The following is a 16,788-nucleotide window of genomic DNA, read 5'->3' on the forward strand; positions in this document are numbered from 1 at the left end:
AGAAACAAGCAAGCATGCTTTCAGGTGTCTTTGGAGTGGTTTTAGAAACACAACACTACAGGCCCTGTGAGATCTCAAATCTCCATCAAGCAATGGAAGCAGACATTGGTAAGCACTGAATTCAGTAGCAGAACAATACAGTAGCAGAACAATACTGGCAAACTGTTTGAAGGTATGATGTTAGGTGTTTGGTGTTTTTTTCCAGTCTTTGAAGGTGTTGCCTAGATGGCAACACACAGAGACAGACCCCCGAAGTCACTTTCAAATCTTTAAGAAGCACAAACCTCCTGATAGAAGAAAGCTGTCGATACCCACCAATGTTTCTCACAGACAGACCGTCTCACAAATTGCTGCCAGTGGCTGCCTAGCAAATGAGTTGCCAGCTACTTCTGGGGAAGGCTGAACAATAAGATCCAGGGAACAAAAACTTCACTCAAGCTGCAGTACAGCTCAATGATGAGGGTGCATAACAGCACGAGGAAACTGACCAGCTAGTCAGCACAGTTATCATCCTAATGAGCCAACAGTTCTTGGTGCACGACAGCCATGATCCTTAATGAGATCTGAAGTTCCATGCTGCTGAGTAAACTGCCTCACTGCCTAGCAGCAAACAGGCCAGGAAAAACAGACAGCCTTGACTCACTCCTTCCCGTTTCTAGAAGGCAGCAGTTTAAAAGTACTTCCTGAAGAACAGAAGGGATAGGAATCACTAAAGTTGAAGTCTCTGTCATAAATAAGAAGCTTTTTTTCCCCAGAGGTAATTGCGTAGGAGCACAAAACTTGATTTCATTCGTACTTGGTAACATTTTCCAAAGACTGGGAATACAAGCAGCAAAAGTCTACCTAGATTCTTGATTGGGTCCAATACGCACCAATGGACTACTTCATTGTAATCAACACTCTCTTCAGGAATGGTAGCTTCTTTTACCACCTGGGAGACAGAAAGGCCTTGCACAAATAGGTGAAGAAAGCCTCCAGTCATTCCAGATGAGGTAAAAGCCCCAGCACCCTACTATAAAAGGTACCCCTCAGAGCAGCAGACACTGCACACATCCATTGCCAACAGGTCAGCAGAAGTGATTCAGTCTTCTCTCCTTTTAAAGAGGGATGGAAAGGCGGTGTCAAGAGGAAATGGTCAATAAAGACAGGATTAGGAAGAGAAACAGAAGCAATTACTGCAAATCCTACAGCAGTGTCATGACTGCATGCAGTACTCAGTGATTACATTCATTGAAGTCAAGCTCTCCAGGCCCAATACTATCAAATTATCTCCAGCAGACAGTCTTTAATACCCAAAGCTTGAGAGAACATGCTAAAGGAATGGACAAACTTAGTCCCAACAACTTTTTAAGCTGTTAGGGCAGACATCCTTGCTGGTGTTGAGCTGCTCAGGCAGAAGAAACAAGCATGTATCCTGTGAATGGAACATGGTTCAGGTACAACAGAAGAGAAGGGCTAACTACTAAAATTGACCCGGGAAAGGAACAAAGGCAAAGAGGGAATTTACATTGATACATATCACAGAATCGAATTTCATTCTGCTTTACATCCTCATGCACAAAACGGAGGGATGCAGTGTAAACAAGTGCCTTCATGCATGTTATGAAACTAATACATGAAAATAAACTTTCTTTAGTTGGGAAGTGTCATTCAAAACAAAGTGTTTTTATTAAGGGGGGAAAAAAAAAAGAGGACCTGTGTGTTACTCAGCATTGTTGTAAGTAAACATCATAAGGCAATCCAATTCCTCAGCAGAAGCATAAAACTTCCCCACTACCACCTCTTACAACAGAGAAGGACAAACTGAAGTAACAGAGCAGACTGATAACTAGTTAAGATAAGGGTTATGCAGACCTTTGATGCCAGCTTCTGAGCCAGAATGCAAAGTCAAAACAACTTTGTCCCCAAAGGGTTAATTATAGAGATGACACTTATCATTAAACTGAAGACAAAAACAAGTAAGTTTATGTACCACTGAGATATCAAGGCTTACTTAGTAGTAAAATTAGTGTATTTATATGCAACTAAGTAGCTAGGATAGGTAGAAGATACTGTTGAACAGATGCAACAACCAAAAATGAAAAAAAAAATGGTACAAAGGTGTCAACGTTAGTTAAAAAAAGCAGAAGGGAAAGAGAAAGAAGGTGTTTAAGGCATACAAGTAGGAATGACTTCATTACTGATACAGCACTTTTCTCTTCAAAAAAACATTTATCCTCTGAAATATAGACAAGAAACCACCATATTTCAAAACATTGTGCCAAAATTACCTAGAACAACATTTACATCTGTTCCAAGAAAAAAAAAAATCTTCTTCAATAGAATCCCTTATTTAAGCTAAACCGGAAAAAAAAAAAGTATGTCTTTGGCCCAAAAGTGGTAGATGCCACATTGTAAGTCTTTCCCTTAACAATAAAAAAAAAAAGATTAAACATGGACAAAACCTCATCTTCACAACTATTTACGCTTTAGAGTTTAAAATTGTGTTACTTACTATAAAATAGTGCAATTCAAAAATACCTTGAAAGAGGAATGTCTACATATAGGCTGTGTTATAAATTTGTGTGACACCATGGAGTGCAGTTGTGCTTATGGGTTAATGCTACGTAGTTTGTACAACCTTGCAGAACACAGTTAAAACACTAAAATGATCCAAATAAACTGTACATAATACAGTATTAGCTTTAAAATACGTAAGAAGTTTGACAGAAAGCAAGCAAAACAGGTGCTTATTGCATAGACACACTTCTCCGTTGCTGTGAAAGCAGGATCTGGTAATAGAAGTATTTTTACTTCATTCTGAAATGCAGTGACTGCTGCTGGAGTACATTTAACATGAATGCAAGCAAAATTTACTAGTTTTTAAAACAATACCCTTGATGCTATGCACTGAGACAATACTCTGTAAATCAGTTTATTTTCCATGTAGTGGACAAATCCAGTCAGTGTAATTATTTTTCCGCACATGAATGGTAAATTCAAAGTGCTTATTTTTCCACAAGAGTGGGTTCATTGTGAGAATACTGGGCCTTGCAATACTCTATAAAGCTCTCAATTTAAAGGTTAGTTGTAAAAATTTGGAACTGTAACATCAAGGTTCTTTTCCATTAATAACAATGACTACACTACAATGGCTAAAGAGCAATTACGTGTGGAAGAAGTAGAACAGCACAACAGCTCAATTAAGGAAAAGAGTTTTAGTGCAGTTTGCTCATTTTAGCCAACATGCTACATTGCCCTTTTTGCATACAAAGTGGACTCTAGGATTTCCATTGTAAGAAAGAAATGACCTGGCAAGCAAAACACAGTGTCAAGCTGCCCTTTTTCCCCCTTATATATGTGGACATTTTAAGACAGAAGCTTTGCAAGACATTACACAATTCTTTTTGTTTTTATTATTAAATGAGAAAGTCTGATTTGTTACATTGTCACATTGCTAGTCAGAAATGCTGCAGTGATGAAGAAAGTCAATGCTGGGGCAACCCAAGTCCTCATTCTACAACATTCGTTAACAAAGAAATATAGTAATGTTCGACACACCCGACACAACATTCCTTGCTTTCTTCAGAGAGAAGTCCCATCATTCTTCTTCTAACAGGGTATGTTACTACATAACTTAGATTTTTTTTTTGATAATACATCCCCATATTCTCATGAGATCAAAACAAGCTTGTACAGATGGTACAGAAATCTTCACACATCGTCATCATCTGACGTATCAGTGCTGCTCGTTTCAGAATCCTCATTCTCCAGAGCAGGTTTGAAAGTGCTGTTTTTCCAGGGGCTAAATTTAAAATCACAGATGAGGCCATTTTTCAAAATGCCGTTTTTCCGGAGGCCATTTTTTTGTAACTGAAACAAGAAAACATGATACGTTTAGAGAGAAAAAGCTAAACACAATAATCTGCTGTATTTCAGTGTTCTCTACACCTTTGTCTATGGACTACATTAGATCCACAACACTACCTGTTATATACACGCACAAAGGAAAATTTACCTGAGAGCCTTCAGTTTTGGACCTGCATCCAAGAGCCTGCAACCAGACCAAGCTAAGCTTCTGCACTGTACAAGAGTTTACCCTCTTCCCATCTACCTCCTCAGATATTTTGCCCCAGTGATTACACACACACACACGGTCTCTTCTGTGATGCAGTCCCTTTTTCCAGTCTGCTATAGAAAAAAAATCAAGTCTAGATTGCCCATTCAGACTATATTACTAGTGAATTTTGTGTTCCTCAATTTACAGCAAAGACAGACAAGGAAGCCACAATAAAATCTTGCAAGAAAATTCCCTTTCCTCAGGCTGAGCTGAAGAACTGGAAAGCTTGTATAATTCTGCAACTAGCAATGCTGAAACTACTCAGAAGCCCTCCCCTCGCCTTCCCTTGATATTTTTAGCATAGGCTGTCTCTAAAATAAGCACTGCTCCCCATATCTTTTTAAAGCCACTGTTCTTCTGAAAGGGTAAGGGAGGAAAGGAAAATGGTACGAAAATGGCACTGACCCTAACCATCAGAATTACTGGAGATCCTGCTCGAAGGTAGGTATTTAGGGCATCCATCTATAAGTTCATCACAGAGTATTAACTTAGCATTACCTGTTCACTAATGACTTGGAATTCCCTCATCTCATCCTCTGTTAGTGGAGCACATGTTTCATCATTTTCAGCGTCTTCCTGCCAGCCCATCTCCTTTAACAACCTTTAAAATAAAGGGGACAACATTAAAGAATTTCTGCACACTCAGACATTTCAAGCTCTGCCTATACAGATATGTAAAGAAGTGTAATAAATATATTAGCCCACAAATATTTTTTAAACAGCCTTTTAACCTACTTTTATGTAAGAGTTTAAGAAAAGATATATAAAGCACAAAAGTTCAGAAGTCTTAAGGTCCTTCACAGCTGACCCTGTTCTGACACATTTGATTTTAAAAGCTGCCAAAACTAAACAGTAATACTTAAATCTACAGAACGCATAAGCATACATTCACTCCATTGCTTGTACATATCAAGTATTACATTTCCTGCCATCAAGTTTCACATACAAAATAGACCCTGCCACCTCTGCCAGTCCAGTGAACATACCAACACAAATGCCAAACTTCCTATTATCTCACTCCAGCATCTTTATTAATCAACTGACAGCATTCCCAGATATGGAGACTTTTAGGATAAGCTGCCCAATATCTGGAGTAAAGCCTTATGGAAAGCAGCCTAGAAAAACCCTCACTTTCTCCTAGTCTGTCTCAGTTGGATGGCTGCTGTCCAGAACTGCAGCAATAAAGCAAGCAGAAGAGAAAATAATTTGGACCATATGCAAGTTCAGCTTTTGATGCATGGAGTTTCTCTTGAAAGCTTATCTGGTGTTGTCACACCACAGTCTTTCCAGCCCATTAAACTGCATTGTCGGGTTATTTATCTAAGAAGTCATCCAAGGTAAATGAGTACAATGAAGAGACCTTGGCTACACAATGGTATCTGTCATATTCCTAAGGTTCAATCTGCAAGAAAGCAGAATGCAAGTCAACTTTCTTTTTAAGGCAAGAAATCTACGTAAGATGGAAAAGTAAGAATACATTTCCTTTGCATAAGTGCTTTGGTGGAACCATAGCATGCCTCCTCAAAAATGGTGTGGAGAGGCAAAGATGGACACTGAGGAAATGGGCAGTTTTTTTCCTGTGTAACAGAGCAACCATGACAATGCTAGCGCTGTCCCTCCATGGGAGCCAAAAGAAGAGATGGTTCTTCACCTCAAACCCACAGCATCTTCTGCATCAAGTCACAGAGACAGTGCACCTGGGAGAAGCTCCATTCCTCTTCAATAACAGAGGCATGATTCAGAATGCAATGGCCTCCTATAGTTTCTACATTTCTAACACAATTCTAGTGTCAGAGACAGACAGGCTACCATGTCTCACCTGACAGCAGATGTTGATATTACAGCACAGACAGACCACAAATAAGAGTGAGTTTGGGGATACGGGCAGGGAAAGAAACAGACACATTCCTCTGGTGATTTAGCTTGAGATATCAAAAAATGCAATAATCGAAGTGTTTTGGCTGGTGCCAGAAGTGGGACAGCAGTATCTGCATATGATGCCAGTGGTTTTAGATGTGAAGACACTGTGGTAACATGGCTATCTGATGAAGACACTGTGGTATTTAATGAAGATGGTATGTGTTCTTGCTGCAAAGTTTTTGCCAAAAGGATTAGCATCTTCCCCTGGCAAACCATTTGCTTGTCGACCTCAAATCTTAAGGAAGTAAAAGCTATTTCACGAAAAAATAAAGAGGCTTCTAAAAGTATATGCTAGAACTGGTGCAGGAAACTGACACAGAGATGAAGAACACTGAATATATTAAAATAAGTTAGTCAGCACAGAAGTAGTTGGATGAACTCAAGGTGATGAAGCCTGCCTGATACTTCATTTAGCCAGATGTCAGCAAGAAATGCCCTTCAATGGAACCCTCCCTTCAAAAAATTCTAGGTCCCAATAGAATAGGTTGTATTGCAACATCATCTGAAGTTAGCAGGACCACTGTCTCTTTACAGCCACGTTAGTTTCTAGGACAGTTATGAGGGTGAACTGTACTAAAAAAAATTACACTTTAAATTAGGAAACTTAACACCAACAGGATGAGTGTATAATCACTGCACAGTGGAAACTCCCCTAGTGGAAGGAAACCCAAGAAGTATTCTGTACAACATGTGCCAGTTCAGTTATTAGGCATCCACAAGCATCCTGTGAGTTAAGCTGGTCACTTCAAGTCCATTTTTCTACTAAAACTCCTACCCAAAGCACTGTATATACACTAGAGGACAAAGCCATGGTAGAGACACACAATGTCTCCGGGATACCACAGAGGGAAGCTTGCCCAGCAACCCTATGAAGGCCACTCAAAGTCACCTGAGTTGACAAGTGACACTTAGATTTGACTCCTACCTTATAGTCAAAAATCAGGGTCAGCAGCCACTAGCAGTCCCAACATTTCTGTCTCCATAGTCAATGGGGTGTGTGTAGGGAGCAAGGGAAATGGAAGAACAGACCAGACTGCATTTCACTTCCAACACTCACACCAAAGAAGAGATCAAGAAAGTCTCCTCTACAAGTACTACAAAAGAAGTTGTCTAGTCCAATGTATACATACAGTCTATCACTGGAAAAAGATGCTGGGTTTCTTTCGTTACTAGAAACAGTAAGAATTTAACAGAACTCATGACAAGCTCACCTCCAGACGGAGTTATGATTTCTCAGCAGCACCATTCTCATCTATACCAGCTGCTACTACAGTTACTTCTTATGAGATAACAGAATTATGTTTCAAACCTTTTTGAAGTTACTTTCTCCCTTTCCATTGAGTTGTCTTGCAATATCACTATGTCAAATAGTCAGTTATAAAAATAATCCATTTCTTTAACAACAAGAAAAAACTCAGAGTTGTACATAAGATGCAGCATTTAACGTATTGTTAATACTCATAGCAATTATATGCATTGTTCCTCCTAGATATGAGGATCAGTTTGCTTTATTTGTTTATAAGGAAATACATCAAATATTTAGTAAAGTAAGTTAAAGACGCCAGTACACAAGTCAAACAGAAACGAAGTACATTCCATTCTACATTAGTACATGTCTATAAGTTAAACCTTTTATGGTACTATCAAGTATTTTGTGTTCTCAGTTTTCAAATGCTGAATTCTGAGCTGGTAAGAATATGAGGCATGCTCACTTACCATAAATAAACATTTTATATAAGAAGTACATACCTATGCTCTGCCTCAAGCGAGCTTGAAAGAACATCTGCCTGAGGTAAAGTCGAAGATCGAATGATCTGTTGAGATGTAATTGAAGCATTGCCATTCTCTTGAGGAATTTCATTTTCGAAGTTTCGGTTTATATCTCTCTCATGATGAGGACTGTTGCTGTTACACAAGTTAAAGGAGTCATCATCCTGTCAAAATAATTACATGTTACAGAGTTTACATGTAAATTCCACTTACAAGTAAAATGCTGCAATTCACTGATTGTTTAATTTAATTTTAAATGGAGATATCCTATACTACAGAGGGTAATTCTGCTCCTTTTTTCAAGGGTTTACAATACATAGATGTTACAGAAATCTGAAGTTATACCACTGATTGACTAAAGTAGACAGCAACTCCCATGTTCTGCCCAAACATTGTAGAAAAAATGTAAAAATATCTTAAAAGTTCAAGTTTATATAAGCTGTCTTTCATATTTTTACAAATAGTAAATTATCTGTTGAACTTACAAACAAGGTTCCTTATTAAATAAACATCCTGTGTCAGGCAAAGTTTGAAAACATGAGAATTCTTATGCTTATTTGGTTTAAGGGGCAGGTCACAGCCACCATATCTCAACCAGAAATTCATCTGTCACAAGTTCAGAAAAACTCCTTAAATTCAGACAACAGCTTACCCTACACACAGGCACACACCACAGAATTTCACAGGCTGTTGTTTCAGCAATTGTAACTTACTAGCCATGATGTAAGAACTAGAGAGAGAGAGTTTATTTAGAAAGCAGATTTTGCAGATTCACTCAAATATTAAAAGCTCTTTTATCCTATAAACCTGAGATGTTTCTTTTTATTCTACTTTTTCAGCAGGTTGCAATTCTTACTCAGTAATTAGCCAGACTCAGAAGTCTTAGCAACTATGAAAATAAAGGAGAGTATGATCATTATCTAGCTAGAACATTTTTTCAAAACAAAAGCCCCAGACAATAGCATTATCCATAGCAGAAGGCAATCACTCAATCAGCCAGTTTTGCACTTGAACTCAGAAATATGATTTCTTACATCACCATCTTTCCCCTCCCATTCAGAGTTATCGGCTTCCAGAAATTTTAGAATGTTCACCAAAAATTTCTTTTAAAAAAGTATCCCAGTAAATCTATATTCAGCTGTTAAATCATTAACCTGGAGAATGTATCTCAGACTATCAGAGAAAATTCATAAAAATATCAAAGGAGTTTACCATACTAGGGCAAAATAGTTTCCTCAAAGCCTGTCTCAGCTATGATCACAATTTGCCTCATTATTTCAGAGGTGAAATCTGTCACTGCAGGCCTTCTAATTCTATCATGTTACAGAACACTGTTGTGCAGTTATCTACCTAATAACTCAGTTGCACAGTACATTGCCTACTGATGATCATTTAAATGAATGTTGAAAGTAGACAACTATTACAGTTACATGCCTTGTTAAGCTTTAACATCTTTTCACACCTGTTAGTTAGTGAAACAAGGTGCATGCAATCACTAATAAATACTCCAAGCTACACATTACATACACCTGTCCAAAGATATTATGGCTTCCACTTCTAAACACCTTTTTTTTTCCTTCCAAAATACACTGATTCAGAAAGTGAGCTGTGTAGAGTGGTACAATCATATGCATTTGACATAAGTACCATGAAGACAAAGAACTCAAGACAATTTTGTGAACAGAAAGTCCCATCGTGTTCACATAATATTTTGAGAATTCTAAGCTCATGACAATGTTTCCCAAGACCTTTTAACCTTAACATTTCTTAAACAACACTGCACTCAACACCCATCTCAGGGTGCTTAGCAACAGAATGCCTAAGAAAAAGATGAAGACCTTTCCTAACTGATACATAGTTAAATTGTACAATCCCATTACAGCAAGTTTTATTTTGCCTGAAATAGAAACAAGGTCAGAAAAGTCAGTCTGACTTTTACAAGCAATGCACAGTTGCACTGTTTCTTTTTTCGTATCTCTGAATCTGCGTAACACTTCAAGTCCTTTTTTTTTTTTTTTAATACTTTTACCACTCAGATGTGTAATCACCTCATCCTGAGTAATACATTACTTACGTTCACTTGAACTACATGAGGTAATTATGCTTATGGCTCACTGGTGGCAGGTAGCACAAACATTAATGTTCTCAGGTGCCAGCCAGGCACTACATATACAGATCGTGAATGAAAGAAACTTGATACATTAATAATATATACAGTGTAGGCCTCCAAGTTCTCAGTTCAGAAGCAGAAACAGGTTCTTTATATAAACATAAATCAAAGTATTGTTCCTACAGTAAGGCCAAAAATAGAGATGTTCTTGGCATCTAAGATTCCAATTTAAATTCCAGTTAGATTCCAAAAACAATTTGAGAAACAGAACCAAGTTTTTCCATTAATTGCTTTGCAACATAACTAACAGCTGAGGTGCAAAATGCTGCCCTCCAGAAAGATTAGGGTTAATGTACAAAGATTCTTTATTCTTTTTATTGTTGCTAAAGACAAGGTATGCACGAATTATTGATACGTAGCAACACATCCTGCAGAAAGAAAAACTACATGCACTGGAGAAACAGTAGTATTTGGAGCAACTTTTTAAAATTCATCAAAAGGTAATTCCTTTCTTACATTCAAACATCCAAGACCATGTCTTAACAGCTGGCTACAGACAAATGTAATGTATGTTACGTTCAGTCTGAAATGTGTTACTGTGGGATCTACAACAGGTATGAAGAAAATTACCTTCTCTTGCCCAGCATGATTCTCATCCTCATGTTCTTCTTCCACTCGATCTCGTTTCAATGCTTTCAAAAATTCGCTCTTCTTATCAGTTCGCATTCTTGTCAATTTTGTTAAACGAGGCTGACCAACTTTGTCAACAGGGGATGAAGAATTTGACCGATTACACTAACACAGGGGGTTAGAAAAAAATAAGACTATTAGAAGTTCACTCATTTAGAAAAGTTTGAAAAAAAGACAGTTTCTCAGGAACTTATAGTTTGGGGTTATGTGTATACCCCCAGTCAAAAGCAGAGGGAAAATATTTGTATTTTAATATATATGATTCTTGCATCTAAACAAAGAGATACAGATTTAAAGAGTACTGCTAACAAACAACAAACCTTCTGAGGTATATTAGCAGTTTTAGAAGTTTAAATTTATCAAGGTTATGCACCCTAGTGCACCTACAAAGCAAATTGTGCAGGACTTAAAGGCTGGTGAGGTAGCTTCTGTTTCCCCCCTCTCATATAAGCTTCCAAAATATACACTTATGTCATATAATTCTGCATAAAATAACATTCTCTTCACTTATCTAATCAAGCAAATTAAAAAAAAAAAAAATCGAACTATTAGATTAAGAACACAAACATTGCTTTACCTCTTTCACTGAATTTTGTGATACAGGAAATGCCTTGGCAGTTGATTTGAAAGGAATGAAATTGCCAATACCATATGCAGATTCATGAGGAAATGGATTTCCAACTTTATTTTCTTTTGCTTGGCTTTTCCACTGTGAAGGCTAAATAAAAATGTAAGTAATCATTAACAAAATTATTTCCATCAATCTTCAGAAAAACAACTAAGCAAAATGAAATCATAACTACAACCATAATTTAGAGCAAACACCTGTTTTCTTGTAGGACAGAGACTGTTTATGAGCAACTCATCCTCTCACAAATACTGTTTACACTTTCTATATAATGAGTTAAATTCAAAAACAATTATCACTCTCTTATTTTGGTTCTTAATACAACAGATGAGAGTCTTCAGCAGCTGCATGTGATGTTTTTATGCAGTAAATTCTAGAGTTAAGAACAGCTCCATCAGATGCTCTCAGTAGCACAGAAAAAATCCCCCGGAAAAGATGAACATAGGAAGCTGCATATGGAAAGGGACCAGAACAGTTCTAGTGGATTGCAACACTATCTGTATCAATAGTTGGGATAAACTCTGAAGGTATTTTTATGCCAGCTATAGGTCTCCACTTGGTACCTCTTTTTCTGTTAAAAAATAAACACAAAAAGCATTGCTATTTTGTAAGTTCAAAACATCCTTTTCACTTGGACATTTCTCACTTTTCTCAAAAATGGTAATGCAATAAATTGAGATTCAACTACAGCTTTTTTTTTTTCTTTTTTTTTTTTTTAGTGAAAAAGTGTTTCCACTTCTGAAGTATGTGGCAATTGAAGTGTTCAAGACCTGAAAGCATACTCTAGGAACAGAATTCCCAAGGGTGAAATCACCACATTTTGAATAAGAGCATGCTTAATTTTCCCAGCATGTCTTTAATGCCATTAGTATCCAAAACTCACCTTTGTGGGTGGAGTGGCAGGTTTAGGGATTAATCCTTTATAAACACTTGTGCCAGTTCCATTTTTTACTGGCTGTGAATGAAGACTTCCTACTACAGGAAATCCAGATATCTGCAGTTCTTTTGTATTGCCCTTTTTAATGACCAGCATTCTTGGAGATCTAGATTTAGGGTTTAGAGGATATTCTGGAGAAAAAAAAAGAAAAAGCATGCACGTGTATAAAGTCTTAAGTTTCTGTTTCGTAAGGTACTGTATAGCCATGTGGTCTAGAACAAACAGGCATAAAGCAGGAGCTTAGTCTGGTGATATTTCCACAAATACCACACTATACAAATCTGGCTAAACAGAAGTTCTTTTCCATTTTCTACAACCATCGTTTGTAAAATAATCCTACTTGGCAATGCAGGAATTTTACTTTCAGAAAGGATATTCTTCAAAGAAACTAGTTATACAGTAATTGTTTGGAAATCTAAAACCAAATACTATTAGTTGATACTAGACTAGTCAGTTTGAAGGGACCTCTAGTCCAACTGCTCTGGCACCTGGGGCTAACCAAAAGATAAAACACTACTGACGGCATTGTCCTAATATCTCTGGAACACAGACAGGCACGGGGCATAAACCACCTCCCTGTGAAGCCTGTTCCAGTGTTTGACCACCCTCACGGTAAAGAAATTTTTCCTAATGTCCAGTCTGAACCTCCTCTGCTGCAGCTTTGCGCCATTCCTGCACATCCTGTCATCAGTTCCCACATAGCGCAGACCAGCACGTCCCTCTCTGCTTCCTCTCCTCAGTAAACTGTAGAAAGCAATGAGTTCACCTCTGAACCTTTTCTTCCCCAGACTGGACAACCCAGGTGTCCTCAGCCTATCATCACAAGACCTGCCTTCCAGCCCCTTTCCCAGCTCCGTTGCCCCCCTCAGGATGTTTTCAAGGACCTTAACGTCCTCTTTGCATTGTGCAGCCCAGAGCTGCACACCATATTTCAGGTGAGGCCACACCAACACTGAACATAACAAGAGAATCACCTCTTTTGACCAGCTGTCTGTATCGTATTCAGTGCACCTCAAAATGTGATCTACCATCCTGGCTGCATCTTCAAAAGATAACATGCCTTTCATATTTCCCTTCAAGGTTACTAAAGGATTATTACTTGCACATTAGCCACTCAATTTATAGCCAAATATTCCACACTGAGGTCTTTATAAACATGAGAGAAGAGATGACTACTATTCCAGACCATGGCAATGACCATTTTATCTCCATGGCATGGTTTCTCTCCAAGCTCTTTAACAGCTGTAATCAGTCAGAAGCATTCTCTCACCAAGTCTTCAGCTAGCCATCACATCACTAGTTTAGGTGACCCACCTGCAGTACATTTCCTCTTGGGAGATAAATTCTTGACATCTTTCCAAAAAGATGCATACTTGTTGGGGAACAAGAACCCTAATTGTGGCTACATCTAAAGACCAACAGATTGACATCCAAACAGAAGCATTACCTCTCTTACAAAAAGATACGTTGTAATGACACTGAAATTTCCACAATTTTCCTCAACCTCTATCTGTATCCTTATATTCTATTAGAGATGTCTATGATCCTAATAAAACAACTTAGGATCTGTGCTGTATTTTCTGTACTTAAAAACATCAGAAATACTCACCCCACACACCTGCAGCTAATGATTTATTCTGGTTTGGTTCCCTCTCATATTCAGGATTCAAAGATGGCTGAAAGGAAATTTTATCATTAAAAAAAATTTAGAAGTCTTGAATTACAGAACTAACGAAATAAAGAATCATAACAGTATCAGAAATATAACCTCTGCTGCCCAAGATTTTTAAATGAAGACAGACTAGAAACCTCCCCCTGCAACCCAAGTATATCAATGCTCGCTTGTTTCTCTTCTCCAACAAAACATCTCAAGCACCAGTCAATACCATTATATGAAATGTCCACAGAAAGGAAAAAAAAACACACAGTAACATATGGTTCTTTGAACAGTAAGCTCACTCTTCCTCTTACATCCTAAAATTCTAGGTTGAATGAAACCTGGGACCTCAAATGGCTGGTAGCAGAAAAACCACTTTGTTAGTACCTCAAATTTCCAGTAAGAGAACTGTGTAGAATTTAATACATACACATGCCACAGCAAACTGTGGTAAAATATTATAAACCTAACTGTAGTTGCACTTAATCATTTAAGTGACAGTAATAAAAATACAATGATAAAAACTGGAGATTAAAAGAGAAACAGGTTAGTGGAGAAATGACTAACACCCCCTTACCTACGGGAAGGGTGATCCCTTATATGATGATCTGTAATTGGTGAAATCTCATGAAGTAGCTTGTAATGGACAAAATGGCACTTGCAGAAACAATGAAACCCTGTTTATTATAATTACAATTAACTTACAAAATCCTCAGCCTCAAACTGTTTAGGTACTTCTTTGTCTTCCTTTTTCCCAGTTTCATTAACAGGTACATTGTTTTCATGCAGTCCTTGGCTTTTTCCACAGTGGAAAGTGCTGGTACGAGCGCGGGAACCTCCGCCATGGTATCCCCCACGATGGTTTATATTTTCTGTACCACTTCTGCCTTGTGAACGCCAACCATTCTTCTCTTTTCTCCCAAAATGCCCTTATATTTTTAAATATTAAATAAATGTAAATTACAAGCAGTATTGAAGGAACATTCTAGTTTTGCAGAATTATTAGAGGAGTTAAGCAAGCAGCTCTATTCTCTGGGATGTAATAGCACAGTGAACATGTTTTCATTCACATAAGCAGCAGGGAAGAATCCCACAAAACTGTGAGAATCAGCCCCCTTTCCTGACTGCTTGTATGTCATTGGCTAGAGAATTAACTCAATATTCTTACCGTTCTTAAGAGAGAAATGCACCTGGAATTACACTACTCTTACCAGCCCTTACTCACCACACCCTCTCCCAGAAGATCCGACTTTCCATTACATATATTTTACAACAGAATACAACATTTAGCAAATCACAGCTATTATGATAAGATTCTTCTCCTAGTCAGAGGGCTACAGGGCAATGATATAGATGTATTTAAAACATTTCATGAAAGCTAAGTTATACCTCCATTAGGCCGTCCAATGTTAGGATCAAATCCATCTGAAGAGTTGTGTCTTCTGCGATTTGCTTCATAACGATTCTCTGTCCATGAAAAATTTTCAGAATGTTTCTCAAAGTTCAGTGATGACTGTAAAGGAACACAAGTAGTAGACCTGAGATACCTGATTAATAACAAAACTGATTTATCAGAGCTGTAACACATAGTATGGCAGACAATACAGCAATTGTCAAGTATGCATATGTTCAGAGTTATGTCTACCACCTTCATGCCAGTAGAACTGGAAGCTCTATATTCCACTCCAAGGACACTGAAACAATGCTGAAGACAATGTTTGTGACACAGGGCAAAAAAAGCCAACTTTTTATTTTGTTTTGGCAGCAAGATGAAGACAAGCGGTATGTGTTGCAGCACGGGAAAAATATAAAAATGGTAAGAAAGGACAATAAATCATAGTTTAGAAGGCTGGAAGGCAAACACCACAACTTTTAACCTGTAGCCTAAGGAACTAAGGCTAATTGAGCATCACCTTAGAAGAGATTGTATGGAAGGCTGGTGCTGAAGAAATAAAAGGACATGAGGAGGAGACACAAAATAAAAAACAAGGCTAAGCATAATCTGCAAGGCTATGAAAAAGGCAAGAGGTTCTCACCATGATAAGCAATTTCCCAAACTCCATAGATTTTATCTTTAACCAAAAATACCCTAAGTTTGTCATATGCTAAATGCCACGTGAAACTTAGTTTTAGAGACCTGACCATCTCAAAGGTGAGGCTCAGATGATAATCTATTGCAAAGTTTGAAATCCGCACAGCCCAGAACCAAGTACCATTAACACTGACACTGCAAAATTTAGATTAATAGCAACTACAGCTCTTCAATTTGGGGTTTGATTCCGGCCAGTTTATCAGTCAGAATGCTTTTTGGCATTGATATGTGTTCAGGTAGGTACTTCACATGTATTTATTTGTTGTGTTTGTTGCTATTAACCCACGAATTTTCCCAAGCTAATGCACCATCTAGAGATGGTATGCAACTTTAACAATTAATTTTTCAAACCTTGAAAACATCATTCTAATGTAAGCATGAATGATGCATGCCTGAAAATGAAAGCCACAAGTTTAATTTCAATGGTTATTATCCAGTAACATCTTAACAAGCTATATTAATATTTGATTCTGATCAGAGTGAGTACAAAAAGAAAAGGTAAGTCACGGTAAGAGACTTAACCACTTTGGAAAATACGTTGAAGACAATCAGTCTTCCACCACCACCCCCATCAAAAGCACACAAAAAACAATCCCTAGGTTCTTATGACAATCTTAATAACAATCATAATAATGCCTTCAGCAGTGCTCAAGGTGCTGTTCAAAATCCACTGCTTCTGTGTAATTTGAGTAAGCAAGAGATGTTTAAAATAAAAAGCACATACTATCAAATTGTACAGAAGTCAAACGAAAAGCGATTTCCCTCTCAATTTGAGACCTGGGAAGAGAACTATTTCCTTGAGAACTTGGAGAGGATGGAAAAAACAGAAAGCTATAAGAAACTGTCAAAAGATTTGAGATTTAAATATTTGAGATATTATTATAA

General features: G+C 37.7%; 1 protein-coding gene across 8 annotated transcripts in view; it reads right to left on the reverse strand.

The window, feature by feature from the left end:
- Nucleotides 1–3,375: 3,375 nt before the first annotated feature.
- Nucleotides 3,376–16,788, reverse strand: part of GPBP1 (GC-rich promoter binding protein 1) — a 33,866-nt gene continuing 20,453 nt past the window's right edge. For 7 of the 8 annotated variants that reach the window (XM_083816970.1, XM_083816975.1, XM_083816972.1 and 4 more), the window contains 9 exons: nucleotides 15,201–15,324; nucleotides 14,517–14,740; nucleotides 13,764–13,830; nucleotides 12,101–12,285; nucleotides 11,167–11,307; nucleotides 10,530–10,694; nucleotides 7,769–7,953; nucleotides 4,598–4,700; nucleotides 3,376–3,852 (listed from right to left, as the gene is read on the reverse strand). In XM_083816970.1, the coding sequence (XP_083673096.1) occupies nucleotides 3,694–3,852; nucleotides 4,598–4,700; nucleotides 7,769–7,953; nucleotides 10,530–10,694; nucleotides 11,167–11,307; nucleotides 12,101–12,285; nucleotides 13,764–13,830; nucleotides 14,517–14,740; nucleotides 15,201–15,324 (1,353 nt within the window). In that variant the 3' untranslated portion in view covers nucleotides 3,376–3,693. Of the gene's footprint in view, nucleotides 3,853–4,597; nucleotides 4,701–7,768; nucleotides 7,954–10,529; nucleotides 10,695–11,166; nucleotides 11,308–12,100; nucleotides 12,286–13,763; nucleotides 13,831–14,388; nucleotides 14,408–14,516; nucleotides 14,741–15,200; nucleotides 15,325–16,788 lie in introns of those variants that run through there. The other variant, XM_083816977.1, reaches the window with a different exon arrangement.

Source organism: Anser anser (assembly GCF_964211835.1).
Source record: "Anser anser genome assembly, chromosome: Z".
Taxonomy (NCBI): Eukaryota; Metazoa; Chordata; class Aves; order Anseriformes; family Anatidae; genus Anser; species Anser anser.